The following is a 20,679-nucleotide window of genomic DNA, read 5'->3' as shown; positions in this document are numbered from 1 at the left end:
CGGGGAAGGGTAATGAATTCACTGGGAGCCAATTTGCTGACAGGAGATAATTAAAGTATTCAAGTGACCCTTAATTTTCAAGGATTTCAGGTATTGCATGTTAATACAAAGCTGGTGTCACCGCGGTTTCAGCATAACTGCTGCAACTCAGAAATGTGTTTTCAATTTCTCTGGATTTCCTCAGTCTGATGTGTGAGCAGTCTCAGATCCAAACTCATTTACCCCTTCTCTGCTCTTCCCTACAATCCATTACTCTTAAACCAAAAGTTGGGAATTTTGAGTTTTAGCATCCTGCAGCAAAACTGCAAAATTGCTACGTCACCGTGTCACTGCAAAGAGAAACCTTTGGTGGAGTTAACAGTTAAAAACACTTTTTGACAGAGGGGAAGAAAATAAGTGGCAAGAAACTCACTGGAGAAAAATAAGAAGATGCAGAACTACCCATTCTGGTAGTCTAAAGGCTGACACCCCATCTACTGAAAAAAATTCCTGTTCAGCCACTAATTTTGTGCACAGATTTAGGAGTGTGATACACATTTCTAGAACTAACACAAAGGAGGTTTAGTGGGAGCTGGAGACGCACACAGTGAACCCGCAAGCAATACTTCAGAGGTTAGAGCACAAGGGAGTAGCAGGTACATACATTCATAAAAAGAAAAAAAACTCTTAAGATTTACTTCTCAAAAAAAAAAAAACAACCACACAGGGTACTCACTTCCCCGTCTACACTCTACTATGGAAGTTTTGCATGGCAATCCTCTTGAAATGTAAAGCAAGTTAGAAGTTCGGACGATGGGGAAAAAAAAGAGGGAGGTAGAAATTAACAACAACGTTATGGCAGCACCAGAGACTGCATGCTGTTTATTTCAGTACAAATAAAATGCAATAAGGTTAAGTGTTATGTTTGTTGTTTTTTTTTTCGGGGGGAGACCCACTAAATATTTAAGTACACGCACAAAGTTTATGTTAATTGCACATCCTGCACAGCCATTTCCCCTTTTGATCTATTTATTTGAAAGATTTAAAATAAACAAGAACACTGACTGAGCAGAAAAAGGTGGGGAGCATGAGTTTTCCTCAAAAAGAGGTTTATCGCCAACACGTCTACGTAATTTAAGCCAACCACGTCCTGTGACTGCCAAGCCCTTCTCAAAGGCAACTCGTACAGCCATTCCTCCAGACTCCATTTTATCACGTTTCCCCTCAGCGCATATTCAAGTGGAACCCAAGCTAAGGTTAATCCCCTCTCTCACCAGCAAGCTAGTATCCACCAGCCTCATTACCATTCTCCCTAGTAACATGTAAATGTTTTCTTTTTCTAGTATAGGAGAGAAAGAACAGCCATCCAGCTGAACTGCCAGAACCTACCTTCTGCAAAAAATCTCTCTAGATGCTTCTGAATGCAGGAGGGAGCAAAGACAGCAGTGCTGGAAAAGGATGTCACTGTTGGTCCACATGTGTCAACATCCTAAAGAAAGATAAAGCACAGTTGCTTAACTGCCTTGCCCATGGGAAATCAACAGCAAGAATAAAGCTGCATTATTTTCACAGTTATACCATGCTAATGGCTCCTATGCAAACAACATAGAGCTACAACATTTTATAATTGCACATCAGAGTTGCTCTGCAGACATCCCTCCGGTATGTCAGAAATTCAATACGTGATGGTAGGCGGCAATGAGCACCTCAGGGATTTAAAGTGCGTTCCAAGCTATGAGTCATCGCCATCTCTAACTCATGGAAATTTAAAAAAAAATGAAAAGAAAAAAGAAGAAAAACACACACACACCGCACTGACCACTCGTTTGCTCTCTCTGCACAATATCACAGCTTCCCCCCAAAGCACTTCCCTTTTAAGTAGAGTGCTGAATGCTTTTCACGAAGGGGAAACCATCACAGACCTCACTCCAGAGGAAAATTAAAAAAAAAAATTCATTAAAATCAAAAAGAATTAAAAAAAATCAACACAGCAGCATTCTTCCAGACAGCTCCCCAGGGAGTGGGCAGGATCCCATGTCCCGGCAGCGGAACCAGAGCCGGAGCTGCCTCCGCAGCCACCCCCAGTCCTTTCACCGCGGCGGGGCCAGGCCCGCAGGACAGCGAGGGCAGGGTAGGAAGCAGCAGCACCCACACAGCTCAGAGCTGAGAGACGCCAGGCCGAGGTGGCCCCTTTACACCTCGTCTCGCCACCACCAGCTTCCCTTCAGGGCTGCTTTTGTCAGGGGAGCCAAGGGCCGGGGGGCACTCGCGTGGTTTGCCTCGCCAGGCCGGGCAGCACGCTGCTCTCCCGCAGGACTCCTCCAGGCAGAGTCCTGTTGTTACCAGCAACCTCAGGGAACTATTTTTAATGCTGCTTTTACAGCATCTGGCGAGCACTTCGGGTCACACACGTGCTCCCCCCTCTTAAATCCTCCCAAGGACATTCAAGATCCTTTAGGTCTTCTTAATTTCCTCAGCCTTTATTTCTGCCTTCGGTCTTGTCCTCGGTCCCTCTGCCCCTGCTGCCACCCAGGTGGGGGGAAGGACAGCAAAAGGCCCCAGGGAAGCAGGACAAGGGACCGGAGCACCTGCAGCCTCCCCCAATGCCAGGGGGCCGCAATATTCCTGTCCCTTTTGAGGACAGGCGCAGCCATCCCTCCTGACAGCAGGAGCTGTGGTTTGCACTACAACATGCAAATCCAGGTCCGCACGCAGGCAAAAAGGCCTGGACTTGAAACGCCAACAAGAACAAGGCCTCTTCCCTTCCCTCGCACACTCCGCAGGTAGAAAAGCAGTGCTAGGACGGCCAGGGACCAGCTGAGTACCTCTCAGAGCAACCCCTCTGCTGGGACCCAGATCCAACCTCTAAGACCAGCATCCAAAGACAAAGGGTTACAAAAAAATATAACACCAGCACACTGCTTCATGAACCAAAGGACCTGGAACCTTTGGAAAACATGGGTATCTTTAGCTGTGGCACCCCGCTTCAGTCAACAGATTTAGGTCTCATCAAGACTTAAAAATAAATAAATAAATAAATAAACGTAAAAAGTGGGATTGCTCTTTATGCTTGTACCTTCCTGCACAGCAACTCCAAAAAATAAAAGTGCTCACACGGGTCAGATTCATCCTGGAGGAAGAGCAAGCATGAGTAACATTTCAGGACCATTAATCTCGGAGATCTCACCAAGAGCAAGCAGCCAGACAGCTTAAAAATATATTTAGTCCACAAATGCTTATTAACGTCATTTGCTGATTCACAGCCGAGCCAGTCGCACGGGGCCCAAACGGCACTTCTGCTTTCCCAGCCCGGGCAAAAAATAAAATAAAAAACGTTGAAATGGCTGGACATCAAGTGGCTGAACCTACCTCCAAACCTTCTGCAATGCAACTATTTGCTCATGCACACAGCACGGAGGCAATACTCACACCACACGATGATATTAAAGGACTTCCTTAGCTTTGTCAGGCACTCTGGAAGGTGGAAACATCAAGTATTGCCCGCCAAGCTACCCAGGATGGCCTACAAATCAACGCTGGCAATCGCGCGGCCAACGACGCGGCGTCACACGCTCACTAGATGGCCGCAGTGCTGGGTTACACAGATGAATTTGTCTTCTGTCCCTTCACCGACTGCAGTTCTTCCCCAACACTAATGTGGTCCGGAGCAGACCACATTTAAAACTGACTCTGCAGGCTTACAACAAGACGACCAGTGAATAATTACTATTCTTAAAGTTACACCTTGAAATCAACTGAAGAACTACTTGACAGAAGATTTGGTAGATACAAACCTCTGTAAGGCAGGTTTCAGGTCTCCGCTCTTTGGGGCGGACATAAACCCGCTGAATTCTCATGGAATTCCCAAGTCAAAAAAATTTTGAAATGGAAGTTTAAAAGGGTTTATTCCCCTACTAGTATACGTGATGCCATGATTTAAAGCCCAAAGGATTTTTTTCCCTAAATTACTTATTCAAATCTGTACAATGGAGATGCATTTAAATATAAAATTTTAATCTCGCTTTGCATTTGAACTTGTGCTTTTCTGGAAAAGCGTTTAGTCAAATTCTTCATTTTAACCACTCTCACACACCGATCTGTAAATAAACAGGAATCCTCACACTCCCTTTCTTTTTTGAGAGGATTAATTACATTCACAAGGTTTTACAGACCAACATACATCTAGCCAGATCAGGTCTTCCCATTTTTAATGTTTCACAATAATTCACTCCTCAGCTGCATCAGGATTTGGTAATGTCCATTCCACGCTTGCCGTCACCAGGTAGACAAGTTTATAAAGCCGCTGGATACACCAGACGATATCCTCCCAAAGGGCACATCCACCGCACCGTACGGTTAAACAGATAGTTTATTTACACGGTGCCAGCCCAGAGCCTCATCTCAGCGGCTCTGCAAAGCAAAGTGCAGTTCTCGGAATGAGCAGGGGCGTGTAAGAACAGGTTTCGGTGTTCAGTTGACCTATCACGGGGACGACCCTGAAGGTCTCACCATGCAGCTACACAACTGCACGGGCGGCCACAAAACCTCCTCAGTTTTCAAGCAAAGCCATCTTCCTACCTGCTTCAGCCTTTCTCGTTTCGGGGTTGGGTTTCTTCCCTTTTTTGGAGGTTGGGGAAGGATGACAAACTTTCTTATTTTCAGTGACAGCGAGTCTGAAATGATTACTCCAAACAGAAAGAGCTCTCTATGCACTTGCTAACTGTACCGAAATCAAAAGTGATTAAAACCAAAGCATTTCTGAGCAACAGAAAACGAAACTACGCCCTTTGGAAAAATGTAAACACCAGCATTTTCTCTACAGTGAACACTGAAAGTAACAGATAATGAACGGAGCCTAGGACATTATGACACATATATACACCTTTTTCTGGAATAATCAGACAGGATTCACCTTGATTGCATGCCCAAGTCAGCACTTTTTAAACCCACTGCAGCTTGCAGAGGCCTCACTGATGCTATTCTTACTTTTATTTTTAGGCGTGAGAACAGCTTACCAACTCAAAATTTAAACTTAAATGTTATGCTTAAATCTTAAAATTAAGTAGTAAGGCTCTTATAGATTAGTAGTAGTTAACCCCACCCACATTTCAAACACGTAGTGGTACGTGGTAATCAAATACAAGTTCAAACTGCTTCTGCTCCACAACTGCACTTCTGAAACCCAGGGGACCTCGGGTCCCTGTTAAACAAGGGGCACGGTTGTCCAAAGCAACCGAACAAAACCATTTAGAAGTGCAAGTTAACGCAAGAGTTCCCAAAAAAGCTAGAAAAGCATTGTTATTCCAGGTCATCAGCAAAAGAGGATCATTACAGGCTTCCTCCCTTCGGGCAAGCTTCTCTCCAAGGAAGTCCTGGGGAGCTGGGGTGGCTCGGACCTGAACCCACAGCGACCACATCTGGCCTTGGAGCAGCCCCATGCACATCACATGAAGGAAATGAAAGATGCAGCTGTCGGCGGGCAGATTCACATGAAAACACACTGTGCGAGGAGGATGAGGTGCCACCCAGCAGGTGGCAAGCAGCTCATTTTTAGCTGAAACATCAAAAACACTGCACTACACTGGTAGAACTGGCATTTGCCTTTCCAAGGAGGACGATTAATTGCAAGATGCTTTCTCCTGGCTTCTGAAGGCTTGTCTGCTTAACCGAAGCGTTGCACTCCAGTTACCTGTCCTCCTCCTAAGAGGCGCAGTCAGTGCCACCAGTAAAACACTTCATGCTGGTGGGCCGGGCAGAGCCCCCACCCTGCCATGCCTGGACAAACACTCGGTGGCAACCCCAGAGCAGCACACGCTGGCCTCGTGCCCAAGAGCAGAGACCTGCATAAATCCAGCCACATCCACACGTGCAGCAGCTCTTGCCCTAGGAAACACCCAGGCTCAAAACTGCTCCTAGCAAATGCTACAGCTGCTTGAGCTCAGCCTACTGCCTCTGTACCATCTGCGTTACTGAATACTTAGCCCTAAAAAGTGTCAGCTGTGCTCAAACCCTGCCTGCCCACGGCTCGCAAGCACCAGTTTCAGACCATGGGGAGTCAGAGGAGCCCTTCATCCTCAGTGAAGGTGTTTTCCATTCTCACATCAGTTAGTCACCCTAAAACAATAAGGGGATATAAACGAGCAACTAAAAAGCAACAAAGCAGGGAGAAATAATATCAAAATCCTAAATAACTCTGTAATCACATGAAAAGGCTCCAGGATGTGCCAGGAAACAGAGGAAATTAATGAACAAGCAAGACAAACACAGCGGTTAACTAGAAAATATGAGCAGCTCAGAAAGGCACCCAGATAACTCTTCCCACCTGATGCCTGTAGCACCTGGCCCCTCCAAAGCTCCCCGAGGTGGCATTTCCCCAAGGAGCACCGGGTCCTGGCCTCGCTGCCAGCAGCCAGCCCCAAGGGGAGGGAGAGAAAGCAAACAGTGAAAAGGTTTCCAGAAACGCTCTGGATGTCCCTGTAGCTGTAGAAAAGCTTTTCACCTGCAAAACCCCCACCCTCCTCCAAGAAAATGCGTCAAATATACGTACGCAGCTCCACTCTCCGTCACCCAGTCAGGTGGGAAGGGTTCAGGTGTATCACCACACACCAAAACCTGCTCCCCACACCCCCCAGGACACCTCACCTCCCCAGACAGGCGCCGACCTTCTGCCTCCACGGCAGGATCCCAGGAACCTCAAACAGCAGCATCTGCACCGCGCGGGCACGGCATTGCCCTGAGGTGGGCCCTCACGGATTCAGAGCTTAAAAGCTGCTTTTACAAGCATTTATTTACAGCCAGGCTCCCAACTCCCCCCTGCGAGCAGCATAACCCAGGTGATTTTTTCCACGAGTGAAAGCACAGAAGTGGAGGAAGGGAAAAAAGCCTCGTGGTGGGCTCAGCACCTGCGGATGCTGAATACACCTGATGTGTTATGCATGAGAACACTACCACCACGTAAAGATTTCTAAGTGAATCGGCCAGACAGGGTCTCTACAGCCTGCTTTAGGAGGACTTCACCCCCACACCAAATATTTGGATCCAGCCCCGTGCCTTATGTTACTTTCCAGTCATTTCTACTGCATGTATTTCAAGCAGAGAACTCTGCATCAGCTTCCACCTTGCCCTTTCCCATATAAGCGTGGCAATTAACAAAGAAATTAGTCAACTATGCAGCATTTCACCTTAAATAAAACGGCTCAAGCAATAATACACCATTTAATCCACACTTGACAGCCAGGGAAGAAACAGTGTGTCTCAGTAACACGCTTAGAGAGGGTTCAAAATCCATTCTGTAGGCCTTGATGGAAGCCTGTCCTTGTCAACGAAAGCCACAATCCATAATAATTCTCGGTATTGTGCTTTTATCCTCCTTTTTATCAGAGCTCATCTGCTGATCAATGAGGAGTCCCATGGAATAGCACTTTGAATTTCAATGTCAACACAGCAGTACTGTGGTAATGATTGAAAATATTTACATATTGCCTCATTGATCGTGGGGTGTTCTTTTCCAACCATCTGGCTACTGGGCACTCTTCTTTTTTTTTTTTCAGGGCTTTAAGCAGTTATAAAGCAGGTTATTTGAATGTCTTCGGAGCTGATGTCCAGCGTTGCACCTGAACCAGGCTCTCCTGTCATTTTTAACCCGAAATATTAGCAGTAGCATTAATCCATTTCATCACATCTCAAGGGAGGAAAGAATTCTCCTAAGGAGAACAAAACCAAAAAGCCCGCAGACACCTGCTCCGAGCCTACGGGAGTGCTATGCCAATTCAGCTACAAGGTCTCATTTTTAATGTGACTCAAGGGTGTCACCACTTTGACAACAGATGAGTCAAATGGAAATATGTCACTCATTCTGCACTCTTTGCCAGCCTCGAGATAAAGCAGCCCTGGAAGGTTTGTTTCTTCCACCTCCAGATGGAAAACCTTCTGATAGCTGCAGCGCCGAGCCCCTGGGCTCTGGAGCACGTGGCTGTGCTTACACCACCTTTAGGAACTGCTCGAGTTGTCCAAGCCAGGCGGCTCAGGCCAGTCGCTGCCACGCAGGCTGCAAGGACGAAGCCTTGACGACCGCCCAGGAGCCTTCCTCACCTTCCCGGGCTGGGGTCTGCACGCCCAGACCCACCAAGTGATCCCCGGCCGCAGCAGGCTGCTCACCGCCCCACCGGACACGCAGACCTGGGCTACACGCAAGAAACTGCGACGAGAAACAGGAATTTAACCTCAAGAAAACCCAGGCAAAAGCAAAAAGGAGGAAACATGGGAACAGACGCGCTCCGAGCAACGTGGTCGCATTCTGCACGCTGCACCGAGCCCCGGCCACAACACTGCTTGTGCTGTGCTAGCTCCTGCCTCGCTGGTGCCAGCTTTCCAAATACATCTTAAAAAGAAGCTTTGAAAAGCTCATCTGCATACAATCTCCTGCAAAGTTTAGCAGCAGGCTAAATGAAACGCGCGGGAACGACTGACATCTACAAGTTTGCTGCAGGAGGCCTCTGCAGAGGGCTGGGTAGGAATATTAAGAAGGCGGTTCTCAAACAGTTGTTGAGCTGATTTCAAGGCTTTTTTGATGGCTCCAAGCCTGTTTATAATCAGGAGGAGACTCTCTGAGCTGCTGGTGCCATACACTTGATTTAGGAAAAACGGAGATCTAAAAGTCAAATTATACTCTGCCTTAAACCAGGAACAGGAATAGCCTCTCAACACCGTTCAGCTGATGATTCTGATAATGATGTTTAAGATAAAACATTCTGATCTCTTCTTCAGTTCTACTTTACCAACAAGGAGTAAAACACAATTTTTTTTCTGGTTTGTTTATGAGACACTAACTGATAAGCTTTGCTACCCAGGGTCCTCCCCCTGCCATCCTCGCCCCGACACAGCGATGCTGCATTTCCAGTACTAGTATTTCCAAGCAGAGCCTCAAATACCAAAGCATGCACCCTCAGCACGGCAAGTCCAACCATCTCTGCTCTTCTGACCAAAGTGACGCCTTCAAACTGGGAAGCCAACACGCAGGAGCTGTCCTGAAGCATCAGCCTGTTAAGTAGGCTTACCCCGTTTACTTCCCTCAGACGGCGATAGTGTGTCAGATAAACGTGCCCTCTTGAAATGCCTATTTATAGCAATTAAATGTAAACAAAAAGCAGCATTAGAAGTGGTTTTCTAGTCCCAAAACAGAGGACACATTGTGTCCACGCTGAATGCGTTTTTAAGGATATTCACTGAAGGACGTTTACCATCTGTTGAAGTTAAAACCTGGAACAATGTTTTACAATCCGGATACAGGTTAGACAAACAATGGGTCCCAAGAGCCTGGATAAACGATGCTTAAAAACGATGGAGAGAGGGAAAACAAACGAGCTGTTTGCTCTTCTCATTTTCCATCACTTTGCTTTGGTGGACTTGTACAAGGGGCCTAAAAGCACCGTGCCAGCCCTACCCAAAAAATACGAGCCCACCGGGAAACTGGGTCCATCCACCTGGCCCACACCACTGGGTGCTGGACCACACGCCAGAGCCACTGGGATTTTTACTGCCCCTTCTCCCAAGTCGTGCCCTGCAGCATCTCCCACGCCTGCTGCTGGTTATCTTTGCTCAAAACAGAAGCCATCTTCCATCTCTGTTTGTAAAAAGCCCGGGAAGTCAGGCACGGGGAGTGCTATAAAGGAGATGAGGATGACAGAGAAAAAGCAAGCGCGAGGCCTTCCTCCCCCTTCTGTTCCTTCCCACCAAATATCTCCGAGTTATTTACATCCTCACGTCCTGAACTCCCCCTCCAGTTTCACAGTTTGCAGTTAACCGCGTGCTGCTGGAGATAACACATGGTTAGCTTTCAGCATGTTTAGGCTAGAACACCCTCCGAACGTAACGCCAGGTCGCCAAGCCCACAGAGGGAAGTATTTCCAGCTGCAGAGACTGAGGAGAAGCCCGCGACAGAACCACGAGGCTCCTTCTCCCCAGCACCCGAAGGGAACCAACCCACTCAGCGCAGTAGGTTGACTAACAGCTTGGGAACGCCTACAATTGGTTCCCAACCTCAGATCCAGAAAAAAAAAAAAAATGTAAATATTTAGATTTTGATTTCATCGGATATGATAAATATAAAATGCCTATTTCCTTTGTTAAAAAAATAAAGGAAGAGAAGTAGCACTAAGGTAGGTAAACCACCCACACAGGCAAAGCGATTCCATGGCGTTTCTACCTTGAGGAGGTTACCTACGTTACAGTACCAATCGTAAACCAAATTACAATCCCAAGTGAAGTTACACCCCCTGCACTGGGCACATAAAGCATAATTACACCCATGCCCACATATAAACGCATAAGCAAAACCCTTGGTTGCTCACTGCAGGCAGCCAGTGCCTGACAGTCCCTACCTGCGCAGAGAAGCCAGGGCCCTTCGGGGTTCCCGGTGCCGCCACCGCTCTGCCTCCGTCCCAAACCAGCTGCAGGAGCCCCGGGGGCAACCACCGAGCCCCGCAGCAGATTTGTCGTGGCCAACCTGGACCAGACACCCAGGAGAAACTGAACTACAGCTTAGCACAGCTGTGCTATAAGAGCCTGAATCCTTCCACAGCCTTTTAAAGCACCTAATGGAATTACAGCCCCACCATGCAGCCAGGTTAACAGTCGTGCAAATACCAAACTTTGCTGGAGCTGCAGATAACAGGGCCTCACCCCAAACGACCAAGATATGCCCAGGCACTCGACGTGCCAACGTGATTACACGTTCCCGCCTTCCAAATTAGTTATTGCTCTGTGAACAAGGAACGCCTTCAGGTCATTGCTCCGTGGGTTAAGTCAGCTAATACGCCTGAATTGGTGTCCCGGGCTCGGTGCTTCTTACGTAAGTGCCGGAGATCCAAACAAATCACGGCTCACGTCCTGGGCTGTCACAAGAACCGCTGCCGCGAGGATGGACCAGGAAACTCGCAGCTGATCGCTCGCTGCTCCCTTTCCTGAGCACCCACGGCAGCAATGAAGCTGCCTGCCCAGCTGACACCATGCCCCCTCTCACCACTGGCTTGCCCTGGCCCCAGCCAGGCTGTGCCAAGTGGGGAAAGAAGCCCGAGGAGAAAGCCCCCCGTGAACCCGAGCTGCATGAAGGCACAGAAAGGATGAGGCGAATCCCTTTCCCTTGTGGCGCTGAGGGAGGCTCTGCAGCCTTAGCTTGTCCGCTTTGCTGCGGAGGGGAGCTGTAAGGGTCCTGCTCGCTGTGCTCACCTGGCAAACACAACCGAGTTGGGACGAAACCCCGCACGGAGCCCTCCTTACCCAGAGCATTCAGCACTCTTTTTTTTTTTTTGTGAAAAACACTGAGGTCTGCAAGGATGCAGGTTTCGGGATGCTGTAAGCCCTTCCGATCTACCTGAGCGAGATCTCCTGAAGGCTGCTTAAAAATGCTTAAGAAACCCGGCGAAAAATCTCCCGTGGAGCCCTCAGGCACTAACTGGGCTGGGGGAAGCTTTAGAGCAGCCGCAAAGGGTTACATTGGCTGCTCGGCCGCCCACGCTGCTGCCCTGACAGCTCTGCTCTGTGCCCAGCCTCTGCATCAGCCGAGGTGTTCGCCTTCCTCCCAGCCTCTGCGGCGCGGCTGCAGGCAGCGTGCTGCCCCACGGCAGCCCTGACCCCAACGAGCTCACGTTGAGCCCCAGCACGCCCGGCCGGGCTGCAGCCTTCGGCAGCCTCGCCGCCATCCCTGGCGTGCTGCAGCCCGCACGTGGAGACGCTGCTGGACCGCTCGGGAAGAGGCGCCGCGGTGCAGCTCCTGAATTCTTCGCTGCAGAGCCAGCACCGAGGTGCTGGGGGCTCCGGGGGATGCTGACTGCGTCTCCTCCCGCTGTTCTTTTAATTTAAAATTAAAAATAAATGAAAACTTTCCTCTTATTATTTTTTAATTTAAAAAAAAAATCGTTCACAGTTACACCTGCAAAAGCCCTCACCTGCAGAAAACACGCGATCACTCACGACTTCAGGCGCCCTGTGTAGCGACTTGGCACTGCGCTGACCGAAACTCCCCGATGTGACAGCACGGAGCTAGCTCAGATCCTAAATTGCGTTGCTGTTCCTACATTAACAAATGATATTTACATGTTCCTATTTTGTTCACTTAAAGTTTCACAGAACTCTTGGCACAGACGCTACCAAGAGAGAAGCCACGTTCCCTTTCAGGTCCTGCATGAGCTCACGCTCAGACTCCTCAGCCCCAGCACAATGTTGTGGTGTGTGGATTTCCTCCAACATCCAGGAAACAAAGTTAAAAATAAAGTGTTTTATTTATTCCCTTCCTCGCCCCTCACCCTCCAATTACTCCATTTCCATTCACTTTGGATACTACAGAATATTGTTGAATATAAGATGCTTTCGGGGTCAAAATTAAATTTAGACATATCTCACTAATTTGGGGACAAACAGAAATATTAATTGCATCGTATCTATATCAGCCAGCTTTAAAATTAAATTAGAAGATATCTTCACCATTTAGAGAAATTGACTACTAAGAAAACCATGGTTTTCTTACGTTGCTTTTTGTTTCTAAGAAAATTAAAATCAAAGAAATAAAGAAATCGATATTCATTCCTCCTCCCTTCTCAAAGCAAGGCACGTCTTTCGTAGAAGAAGCCTGAAGAAAAACTGCCAAAAATTGTTTCTCAATGGATCGTGCCTGTCCTAGAACTGGTCGCTATCACGAATAAGCGAGAATGGCATGAGTCAAGCGACATCCAGGAGTCAGCAGCAGCTTTCATTTGCCATTTTCCAAAGCTTTCCAGTCAGGCTGCCAAGAAAAAAACTGAATGGCAAGATTTTTATTTGGGTGTGAGGGGGACATTAATGCTAGCTTGGACCGATGGAAGGCACCTTCTTTATATGACCTTGCTTGAGGGATGTGATGCTCTGTGGCCAATTTGCAGAAGCAGTAACAAATTTTGAATTTAAAAAAAAAATATAAGGAGAGACTATCTAAATTCAAAACCCCTCAGCACCACTGTCAGTTATAAGTTCTGAGAATTTCTTTAAAAAAAATAAAAAAAAATCAGGACAAGGTCTTTCCAAACTGGTTGCTGTCAACTAAAATGAGAAGTTAGATAAAACTCCCACATGCCAGATGGTAAATCACAATAAACGCTTGGGCTGTTAGATGCACAACAAGCAGCAAGTGCATTGAAATGCACCATCAGAAGCAAGCCCGAAATAGAAAGGATATTTTAATAAAAAGTTATAATCTGGGGGAAAGTTCCTTGTTGAGCTCACCAGAAGCAAAAGTCCTGCACCGAGGGCTTCTTGCTTTCCTCACCACCTCATGTAACTAATGATTTTAGCAGAGTTATCTCAGGCTACTGTCAGCAAGAGCCTCGGAGTTCCCTATTTAGGCATCACTTTTGACCCTTTCTGCCAAGTTACTTAAAAATACTGTTAAAGGATACCAGAAATTTGTTTACTCAAACCATTACTGTTTCCTGAACACAGATGCAAGAAAAAGTTATATTAAGAAGATAAACAGCTGCTACTGTATGCTGTTTAAATGGCAACAAAAGCATCTAAGGGCCATAAAGGGAATAGTAAGGGAATTAAAACGCATTTTTATGCATGAAGATGGCTAACATCCGTACATTCATTAAAGTGATATCAACCATGCTTTTAATTAAAAGTTAGTGACAGAAACTTAAATATGATTAATGAAATCTAACAGCCTACCAGAAGTCAGCTCCATCAAAAGCAAGAAACACAACATGCGGCGTTTTCAGCCCTTGCTCATTTCCCATCCCTCTCGGAGATGCTGCCACAAGCAGAACATATCGCAAGGACAACAAAGCAGCATTCCTGTGAAAAACAGCAAGCTAGGGCAAGTTTGCAACCATGTTTTCGTGCTTGGTCATTCTTGATTTTGTGTATCCCAAGGAGGCGTTTCAGGTACCGAGCAACCCAGGGCCAAGCCGAGGAGCTGGTGACCTGTCAGAATAGCCAGCTACGCAGCCACCTCTCGAACGTCTCAGGCACGAGGTCTGCAAAGGACAGGAAAGGCTGTCCTACAAACACCAGCCTCCTACTCAACAGTGGAAAAAATCACTCAGAAGCCAGCGCTGAACTCTGTGACACAGTCAGTCTTCTTGTGTTACTTGGGGGCACAACACAGTCACGACAAAAATAAACTACACGATAAAAATACAGCGCAAGCAAAAAGACTAGACACAGGGAGGGAATCGGTATGCAAAAAGGAGTCCTACAAACCATATATGTTTCAACACAAGACCAAACCACTGCCCATTTAAGTCACAATACCTGTGTGAAAGCTGATCTGTGACCACTGCCCTACTGAACTATTGTCCTGTGCAGAGCCAAGCATTTGCAGATTATGTCTTCAAAAGACTTAAGACTTTTTCTGGCATCATATTATCTACTTTGCTGCTTCCAGAGCACATAGAAGATGGAAGTTCTTACTTCAGAGCAGTTATTAACAAAGGAAGAAGTTGTTTTTGTGTGGTTTTTCTTTTTAAATGCACAATTTGAATAAACTTTGTCTCAACCACAGCATTTCAACATAAAACGTTGATCGGACTGCGTTGCGTGGCTGACTGCACAGGGCACTGCTCTGCACCGGGAGATGGGCTCCTCGCTCCTGGCTCTGCTCACAATGTTGCAGCCCAGCACACGCACCTCGGCACGCTCCTCCGTGCTTCTGCTGCTTCTTCAGTGAAGCAAGAGGGGTTGGGGAAGTGAAGGAAGTGACATTAACCCTCCTGCAGCTGGGCAGGGAGCTAGAATTGCTCATGCTGTAGTCTGCTGGCACGGGGCAGCAATGAACGCTTCAGAACCAAGCCCAGGGCTGTTCAGGGGCACCAACACTGGGCCCTTTTTGTCAGGTTGAGCCCTTTTTGTCAGGTGGAGAGGCAACAAGGGACCGCCAGGCCCAGCAGCCTCCCAGCAGAGGGATCTCTTCTTGTAGCCCATCGTCCGGCTACAGAACAGCACCGCTGCTTGTTCTGAAGGGAAAACCTCTCCCTCCCGCCTTCTCCGGTGCGGACACTGCCTCAGAAGCCTGGCCGATGTCCCCAGCCACTCACCCAGCAGTTCATTGACCACCAGGGGTGCCTAAGGCCCAAAAACCCATGAGGATCTTCCCAGGCTCTATCTCAAAGGTGTTCCTCCTGCACGGCTGCTGCAGGTCTGGCCCCTGCTCTCCTGAGGCAGACCCCACAGGCACAGGCAGCACCTTCATCCTCTCCTCACAACATACTTCAGGGACTCTTGGGCTGCTGCCGCCACCCTGACCCTTCCCGACAACACCCGGTGCCTTGCCAAGAACTAAATTCAGGTAAATTCAAAACCCAGAAGTGCTAACTGGGAAATCAGGATGAGGAGGGCCATAGCCAGAGTGAAGCACCTCACAGCACGTGCTATGGCCTCATGCCTGGTGTGCTTGAGGGCTGCCCTGACACCCAGTGCAGTTTTGTGCGGCCACGACCCCACACTGAGGGTGCCCCTCTGCTGAGCGTGGCAGGGGGTTCATGGCCGGGGACTGAGGAGAAGAGCAGCTCCTGCTCCCCGCCAGTGCTGAGGGGAAGGCTGGGGCACAACCAAACCGCACTGACGCACCGGCGGGCCGTGTCCAAGCAAGGTTACGCTCGCTTCCCAATTTCACGTGAAATAACTGAAAGCCGAGGCACGGCGCTGCTATGGCTGCAGCGCCAGGCGCATCCCTCCCTTGTCATTTCTTCCGATATTCGGGAAACTTTCCCCGCCGAAGCATCCCGCTGACCGCAGGAGACGACCAACGCGTCCCATCCCAACCCATCCCCGTCCCCCCGACCCCGCGGCACCCCCGGGAGCCACCGGCCGGGCACCCCCCGGCGCCGCGGCCCGCAGGGGCCGTTCCTCCACCGGCCGCCTCAGCCCCGCCGAGGCCCCGGGGAGGAGCCCGCCGAGCCGAGCCCAGCCGCCCCGGCCCCTCGGGGGGAGGCTGCAGCCGCCCCTCGGGCCCGGCCTTTCCCTCCTCGCCCTCCCCTCGGTTCCAGCCCCCCTCCCGCAGCGAGGCACGGCCCCGGTGCCCGCCAGGTGCCGGTGCCCGCGCCGCCGACTCCCCCCCCCCCCCCCAGCCCCGGTTCCTCACGCACCGGCTGCTCCCGGCCGCGGTTCCCGCTGCCGATGCCGCCGCGGCTCGGCGGCTGCCTACGAGTCGCTGCGTGCCGACATGCCGGCGCTCCGCTGGCATAATCCCCCGGCGAGGGTGGGCCGGGAGCAGGCGGCGGCGGCTCCTCGCTCGCTCGCTCGCTCCCTCGCCCGCCGGGAGCTGCGGGGGGGAGAGAGGCGGGCGGGCTGCCGCAGCTCGGCGCTGCGGGGCGGGGAAAGCGGCGGGGAAGGCGAAAAGCCTCAGCGCACCGCCACTGCCCCAGCCCCTGCCCCTGCTCCTGCCGCACGGTTTTATTCCCCAGCCCGAGCCGTGCCCACCGCCGCGGGGAGCCGCCACTTCCTTCGGCGGGCCGGAGCTCCCGCACGGCGGGCGGCTGAGGGGGGGGCGCCGCCTGCCGGCCGCGGCTCGCCCCGCTCCGCCGGGGCCGGGCGGTGGAGGCGGGGGGGGGGAAGCCCAGGAACGCGGCCCTCCGGCCTGGGGGAGTGGGCGTTACACCTGAGGCTTCGCTCCCTCCAAACTCTGGGGGGGAAATCACGGTTTCAACAATTTCTTGCATTCGGAAGTCTCGGAGAAACAACAGCAAAATGGGCTGTTTTAACTTTTAAACTCTTGTCAGTTGTCTGCTTTTTTTTGTTTGTTTAAGGGTGCATCGCTTCTCCTCCCTGCTGCAGCTGCAAATTATTATCAGCAAGCAGCCTGTTGGTAAATGCTGGGTAATTCCGAACTCATCAGCCTCACGGGAGCTGCACAGCTGCCGTCAGCTCCGTGCTTTGGCCTCAGCCTCAAGGACTTGCACACATCTCATCGGGACCTGCCCCCCGGCTGCTCCGTCTCAGGTCCCATCCCTGGAGGTTACCCACGCTCCTGGGTGCCCAACATACCGTACTCACTAAGCATCATCTCTTTTGTAAGGACTACCTGCATTGCTGCTGTAAAACCTAGTCACTTTTTATTTATTAAGAGATAAAGTTCCCAGTGAAATGCAGACCATAACTAAAGCTATCAATGGTATAGAGACTTTTTGTTTGTTTGTTTTCTATAGAAGGGGACAAATAGAGACTGGTTTCCAACAGTTAAATCTCAATAAACGTTACTACTCCTGCAACTCTCATCACAGAGAAACTATGCACGGGAGGGTCTCGCAAGGTCAGTCTGAGACTAAGAAAAGCTGGAGATCTGAGCAAAACCTAGTAGGGTCAAAGAGGTGATGAATGTCTACATAGCTGACAGGTGCCAGATGGAAGAATGCAAGAGGAAGACCATTAAAGTCCTGCTCAGAAGAAGCCTAAGTTTCTGCTTCTCTAGGCCTTATTTGTCCTCAGCTATGGAAAGAGACAATATGTTTGTGTTCAGGCAAAGAATTTTGAAAGGGCTTAAAATTTAAAAATTTAAAAAGACATTATCCAGAAGAGTGCACAGCAAGTGCAGTCATATTTCCCAAACGTGCCCCACTTTTTTTTTTTTTTTTTTTTACTTCTTTTTTTTTGATGCTTCAGGTCTGATTTTCAGAAGCACTAAGCATTCAGGCCTCCCACTGATTTAATCTGGAACTGCAGATTCTCTGCCCCTCTGAAGAATCAGGCTGAAGGCACCATACTGAAACAGGTCACCCTAAGCCAGACATTTATTTGAAAAGGTTGTCCTAGAAGTTTACGAAGAGCAACACTTAGATATTATTTTTTCCCTTCAGTGTTATAATAGAACAGAAATAGCCTAAAGAGCTCCAACAGATGGAGGAGGACTTTTGATTAAAAAATAAATTCTGACTCACACTTCAGTTTTCTGGATGTAATAAAAAAGTACATGAATATGAATAGCACTGGAGAGAATGGAGTGAAAGTAAAGGGAGGTTATAAGGAAAAGGCAGTGAAAGGGCTGAACCAATTTACCTGCTTGTTTCAAATGCTTGTCAGGGAAGTTCTGCTTGGTTTTGCTGCAGTCATCATGAAAGAACAAGACCATTAATGGACCCACGTTAAGTTTTCTAGTGATGGATTCCTCGTGAAAAATGCTGCTTGCTGAATGCTGCTTTTGAAGGACACTTCTAAATTCTGCCTGTTAATAATTTAAAACAGTGGAAAAAACTTGTTCAGCTAAATACTAGAGTTGCACTGGGAAGTCAATGTTCTTTTTTTTTTTTTTTTCCCCTCCCTCAATCCCTCTTTTGAGGGAAAATGTTAATTAAGAATATGAAATACCATGAAAATTCTGAATCTATTGATGTAGCCAGGAAGTATATTCAAGCAAGTCATCTCCAAGCATTCAGGCCCAATTTCAACATTTTAGAGTAAAAGCGAAAATGAGTAATTAGCATCCTTGATTTCTCACCAATTCTAATCTTATATTAAAAGCAACCCACATGGCAGAAGTGGAGGCACAAAACACTTTATATAAAAAAAATAAAAAGACTGTGCATGGGTAGGACAGTTCTTCATTAAATATCTTAAAACAAAAGCACTCTAATTTTAGAAACAGACCTTCACAAGCTTCCTTTATGACAGCTATTCTGGCCTTTCCACTGCAAAATAATCACATAATTGGTGGCTAAACATCTTGAACAAGGACAGAATTTGAAACACACAATATGATTAAAACCTACATTATCGCTGATGTAATATCCCAGAACCTATTATTGTTCTTGGGCTAGAGGAAAGAATCTAATTAAACATTTATTTAATATTAAAATGCAAACGAAAATATCAATGTTGAACAGTAATTCAACAACATGCCAACTAGCAAGTACATATTTTTCACCAAGAAAAATGCATGTATGTTCACAAAAATAGCTTGGACTTCATTTGGAAATGCGTGCTTATAACTGCGGTCAGAACACTGGCGTGGCACAAAACCCCTAACTAGCATATTAAAACAGGAGCTTCAGCTGGGTAGCTACACGTCCTGGGGTGTCGGCTGGAGTTGAGCTGCTCATTGGGAGACAAGCTGGCCGCTGTCAGTCTCATTAATCCCGGTCCTCGTGATATCAAAGTATTACTCCCTGAACTGTTGGGAGACACCGAATAATTTAGAGCAGTATTTTACAAACATAGCCAGAGGCGGCCAAACTAGCAAAACATACACCAATTTGCAGCCAACCAGCCATAATGAAAGTATTCCTCACAGTTTTTTGTCACAATGAAAAATATCCAAGTTATAAGACTTAAATTAAAAGGATTTACCATATAGCAGTGGTTATCTAACACTGGTAATTCATGTTGCCTTTTGTATGAAAATTCAAAATTTACTATTAGCTATATTTACAACATAGCATAGATATTTATAAAATGGTGAGGAAAATGAAGTGCAAAAAAGATAACACGGTCATTTTCCAAAAACAAGCTGCCTTTTAGTTTCTTATTATACACTGAATATCATTATTTAAAAATAATTAATATTTCTAAAAATATTACAATACAGGATAAACATCGATTCCTCAACAGTAACAAAAATATGTTTAAAATATAGGTGGCTGTTTGAAGTACAAAATATTGCTGTGTGTAAAGGGTAACATAGTTGTAAAACTACTATTTAGGGTTTATAAAAATACAAAACAATTCTGCATTTACTGAGTGCATAATTATATATTAGTGCAAAAAAAAGCTTATTTGAATTCAAGAGTGAATTGTCAAAGATTTGCAGAGGTACGTAAAACATGAAATCTTTTCAGAGTCATGCGTATTGATCCCAAATCCCTGTTAATCCTTTCCAAGCGATCTTCCAGGGCTTCCTAACAGTTAAAGAAAAGAAAGGGAAAAAAAAAAGGATTTAATAACGTACAACAAAAATCCAGTGATCCTTCTAAAATGAATAAACTACTGTTATTCCTACATTCAGCTAGAATCCCTTCTGATATATTGTTAGCATATTCTGTTAGCATCCAAAAACTAGAGCCAGACCTGTAGATTTATCATATTTTTTTTTTTTAATGTGTGTGTATTTGTGGGTTGTTGACTTTTTTCTTTTCCTTCTGCTCCCATTCCCTTTTTTTCTTGGCTTGGGCATTCCGAGTCAGACCAATAAAAATATTATATAAACATATAACTATTATTTTTTGAATTATTGTCATAAATCACAAACTTACACCTTTTACAAGATAATTCAGAGTGTGTTTATGATTAAATTGAGGTAAATTCCCCTTTATCTTTTAATGCTTTAAAGTCTAGAGACAGCATTTTAAACAGATTCACAATTCAGCCATATTCAGGAACAACTCTCAGTGGAATAGTAATTTCCATAGTAATTGCACTTATATCGATTTCAAAATTTGAACTTTCATCTAAACTAGGTATCCTCAAATTGTGGAAGAGCAACTGAAGAGAACAGTTGTAGGTAAAAGTTTTTGCACCTGATTTAATCTTGCTTGCAAAGTCATTCTTCCAGCAGAACAAGGAATTCGACTCAATGCAGCCTCAATCTAGTAACAGAAAATATTTCAGATGTAAATTAGAGCTTCAAGAGCCAATATACTCCTTCCTAACTAATCTTACAGAGAGAGAGGGGTGAGGTACATAGGCTACAGATACATGTCCAATACTGTTCTTAAACAACAACTTATGTTACCATAACACAAT

The 20,679-nt window shown here is 47.2% G+C and overlaps 2 protein-coding genes across 13 annotated transcripts in view; both read right to left on the bottom strand.

Annotated features, from left to right (window-relative positions):
* Positions 1 to 16,528, bottom strand: part of PITPNM2 (phosphatidylinositol transfer protein membrane associated 2) — a 135,533-nt gene extending 119,005 nt beyond the window's left edge. For 4 of the 8 annotated variants that reach the window (XR_007708940.1, XM_035564934.2, XM_050714140.1 and 1 more), the window contains exons 1-2: positions 16,095 to 16,468; positions 1,369 to 1,468 (exon numbers count right to left, since the gene is read on the bottom strand). The gene's annotated coding sequence lies outside the window, so the exon portion shown is untranslated. Of the gene's footprint in view, positions 1 to 1,368; positions 1,469 to 16,094 lie in introns of all 8 variants that reach the window. The other 4 variants (XM_035564931.2, XM_035564930.2, XM_050714142.1 and 1 more) reach the window with 4 other exon arrangements.
* A 1,953-nt stretch (positions 16,529 to 18,481) lies between these two features.
* MPHOSPH9 (M-phase phosphoprotein 9) overlaps positions 18,482 to 20,679 on the bottom strand; it is a 32,507-nt gene continuing 30,309 nt past the window's right edge. For 3 of the 5 annotated variants that reach the window (XM_035564977.2, XM_050714249.1, XM_035564976.2), the window contains 2 exons: positions 20,454 to 20,522; positions 18,522 to 19,835 (listed from right to left, as the gene is read on the bottom strand). In XM_035564977.2, the coding sequence (XP_035420870.1) occupies positions 19,734 to 19,835; positions 20,454 to 20,522 (171 nt within the window). In that variant the 3' untranslated portion in view covers positions 18,522 to 19,733. Of the gene's footprint in view, positions 19,836 to 20,453; positions 20,523 to 20,679 lie in introns of all 5 variants that reach the window. The other 2 variants (XM_050714250.1, XM_035564978.2) reach the window with 2 other exon arrangements.

Source organism: Cygnus atratus, chromosome 17, assembly GCF_013377495.2.
Source record: "Cygnus atratus isolate AKBS03 ecotype Queensland, Australia chromosome 17, CAtr_DNAZoo_HiC_assembly, whole genome shotgun sequence".
Taxonomy (NCBI): domain Eukaryota; kingdom Metazoa; phylum Chordata; class Aves; order Anseriformes; family Anatidae; genus Cygnus; species Cygnus atratus.
Note: the sequence above shows the minus strand (reverse complement) of the source record. Positions and strands in the feature narration are given on the sequence as shown.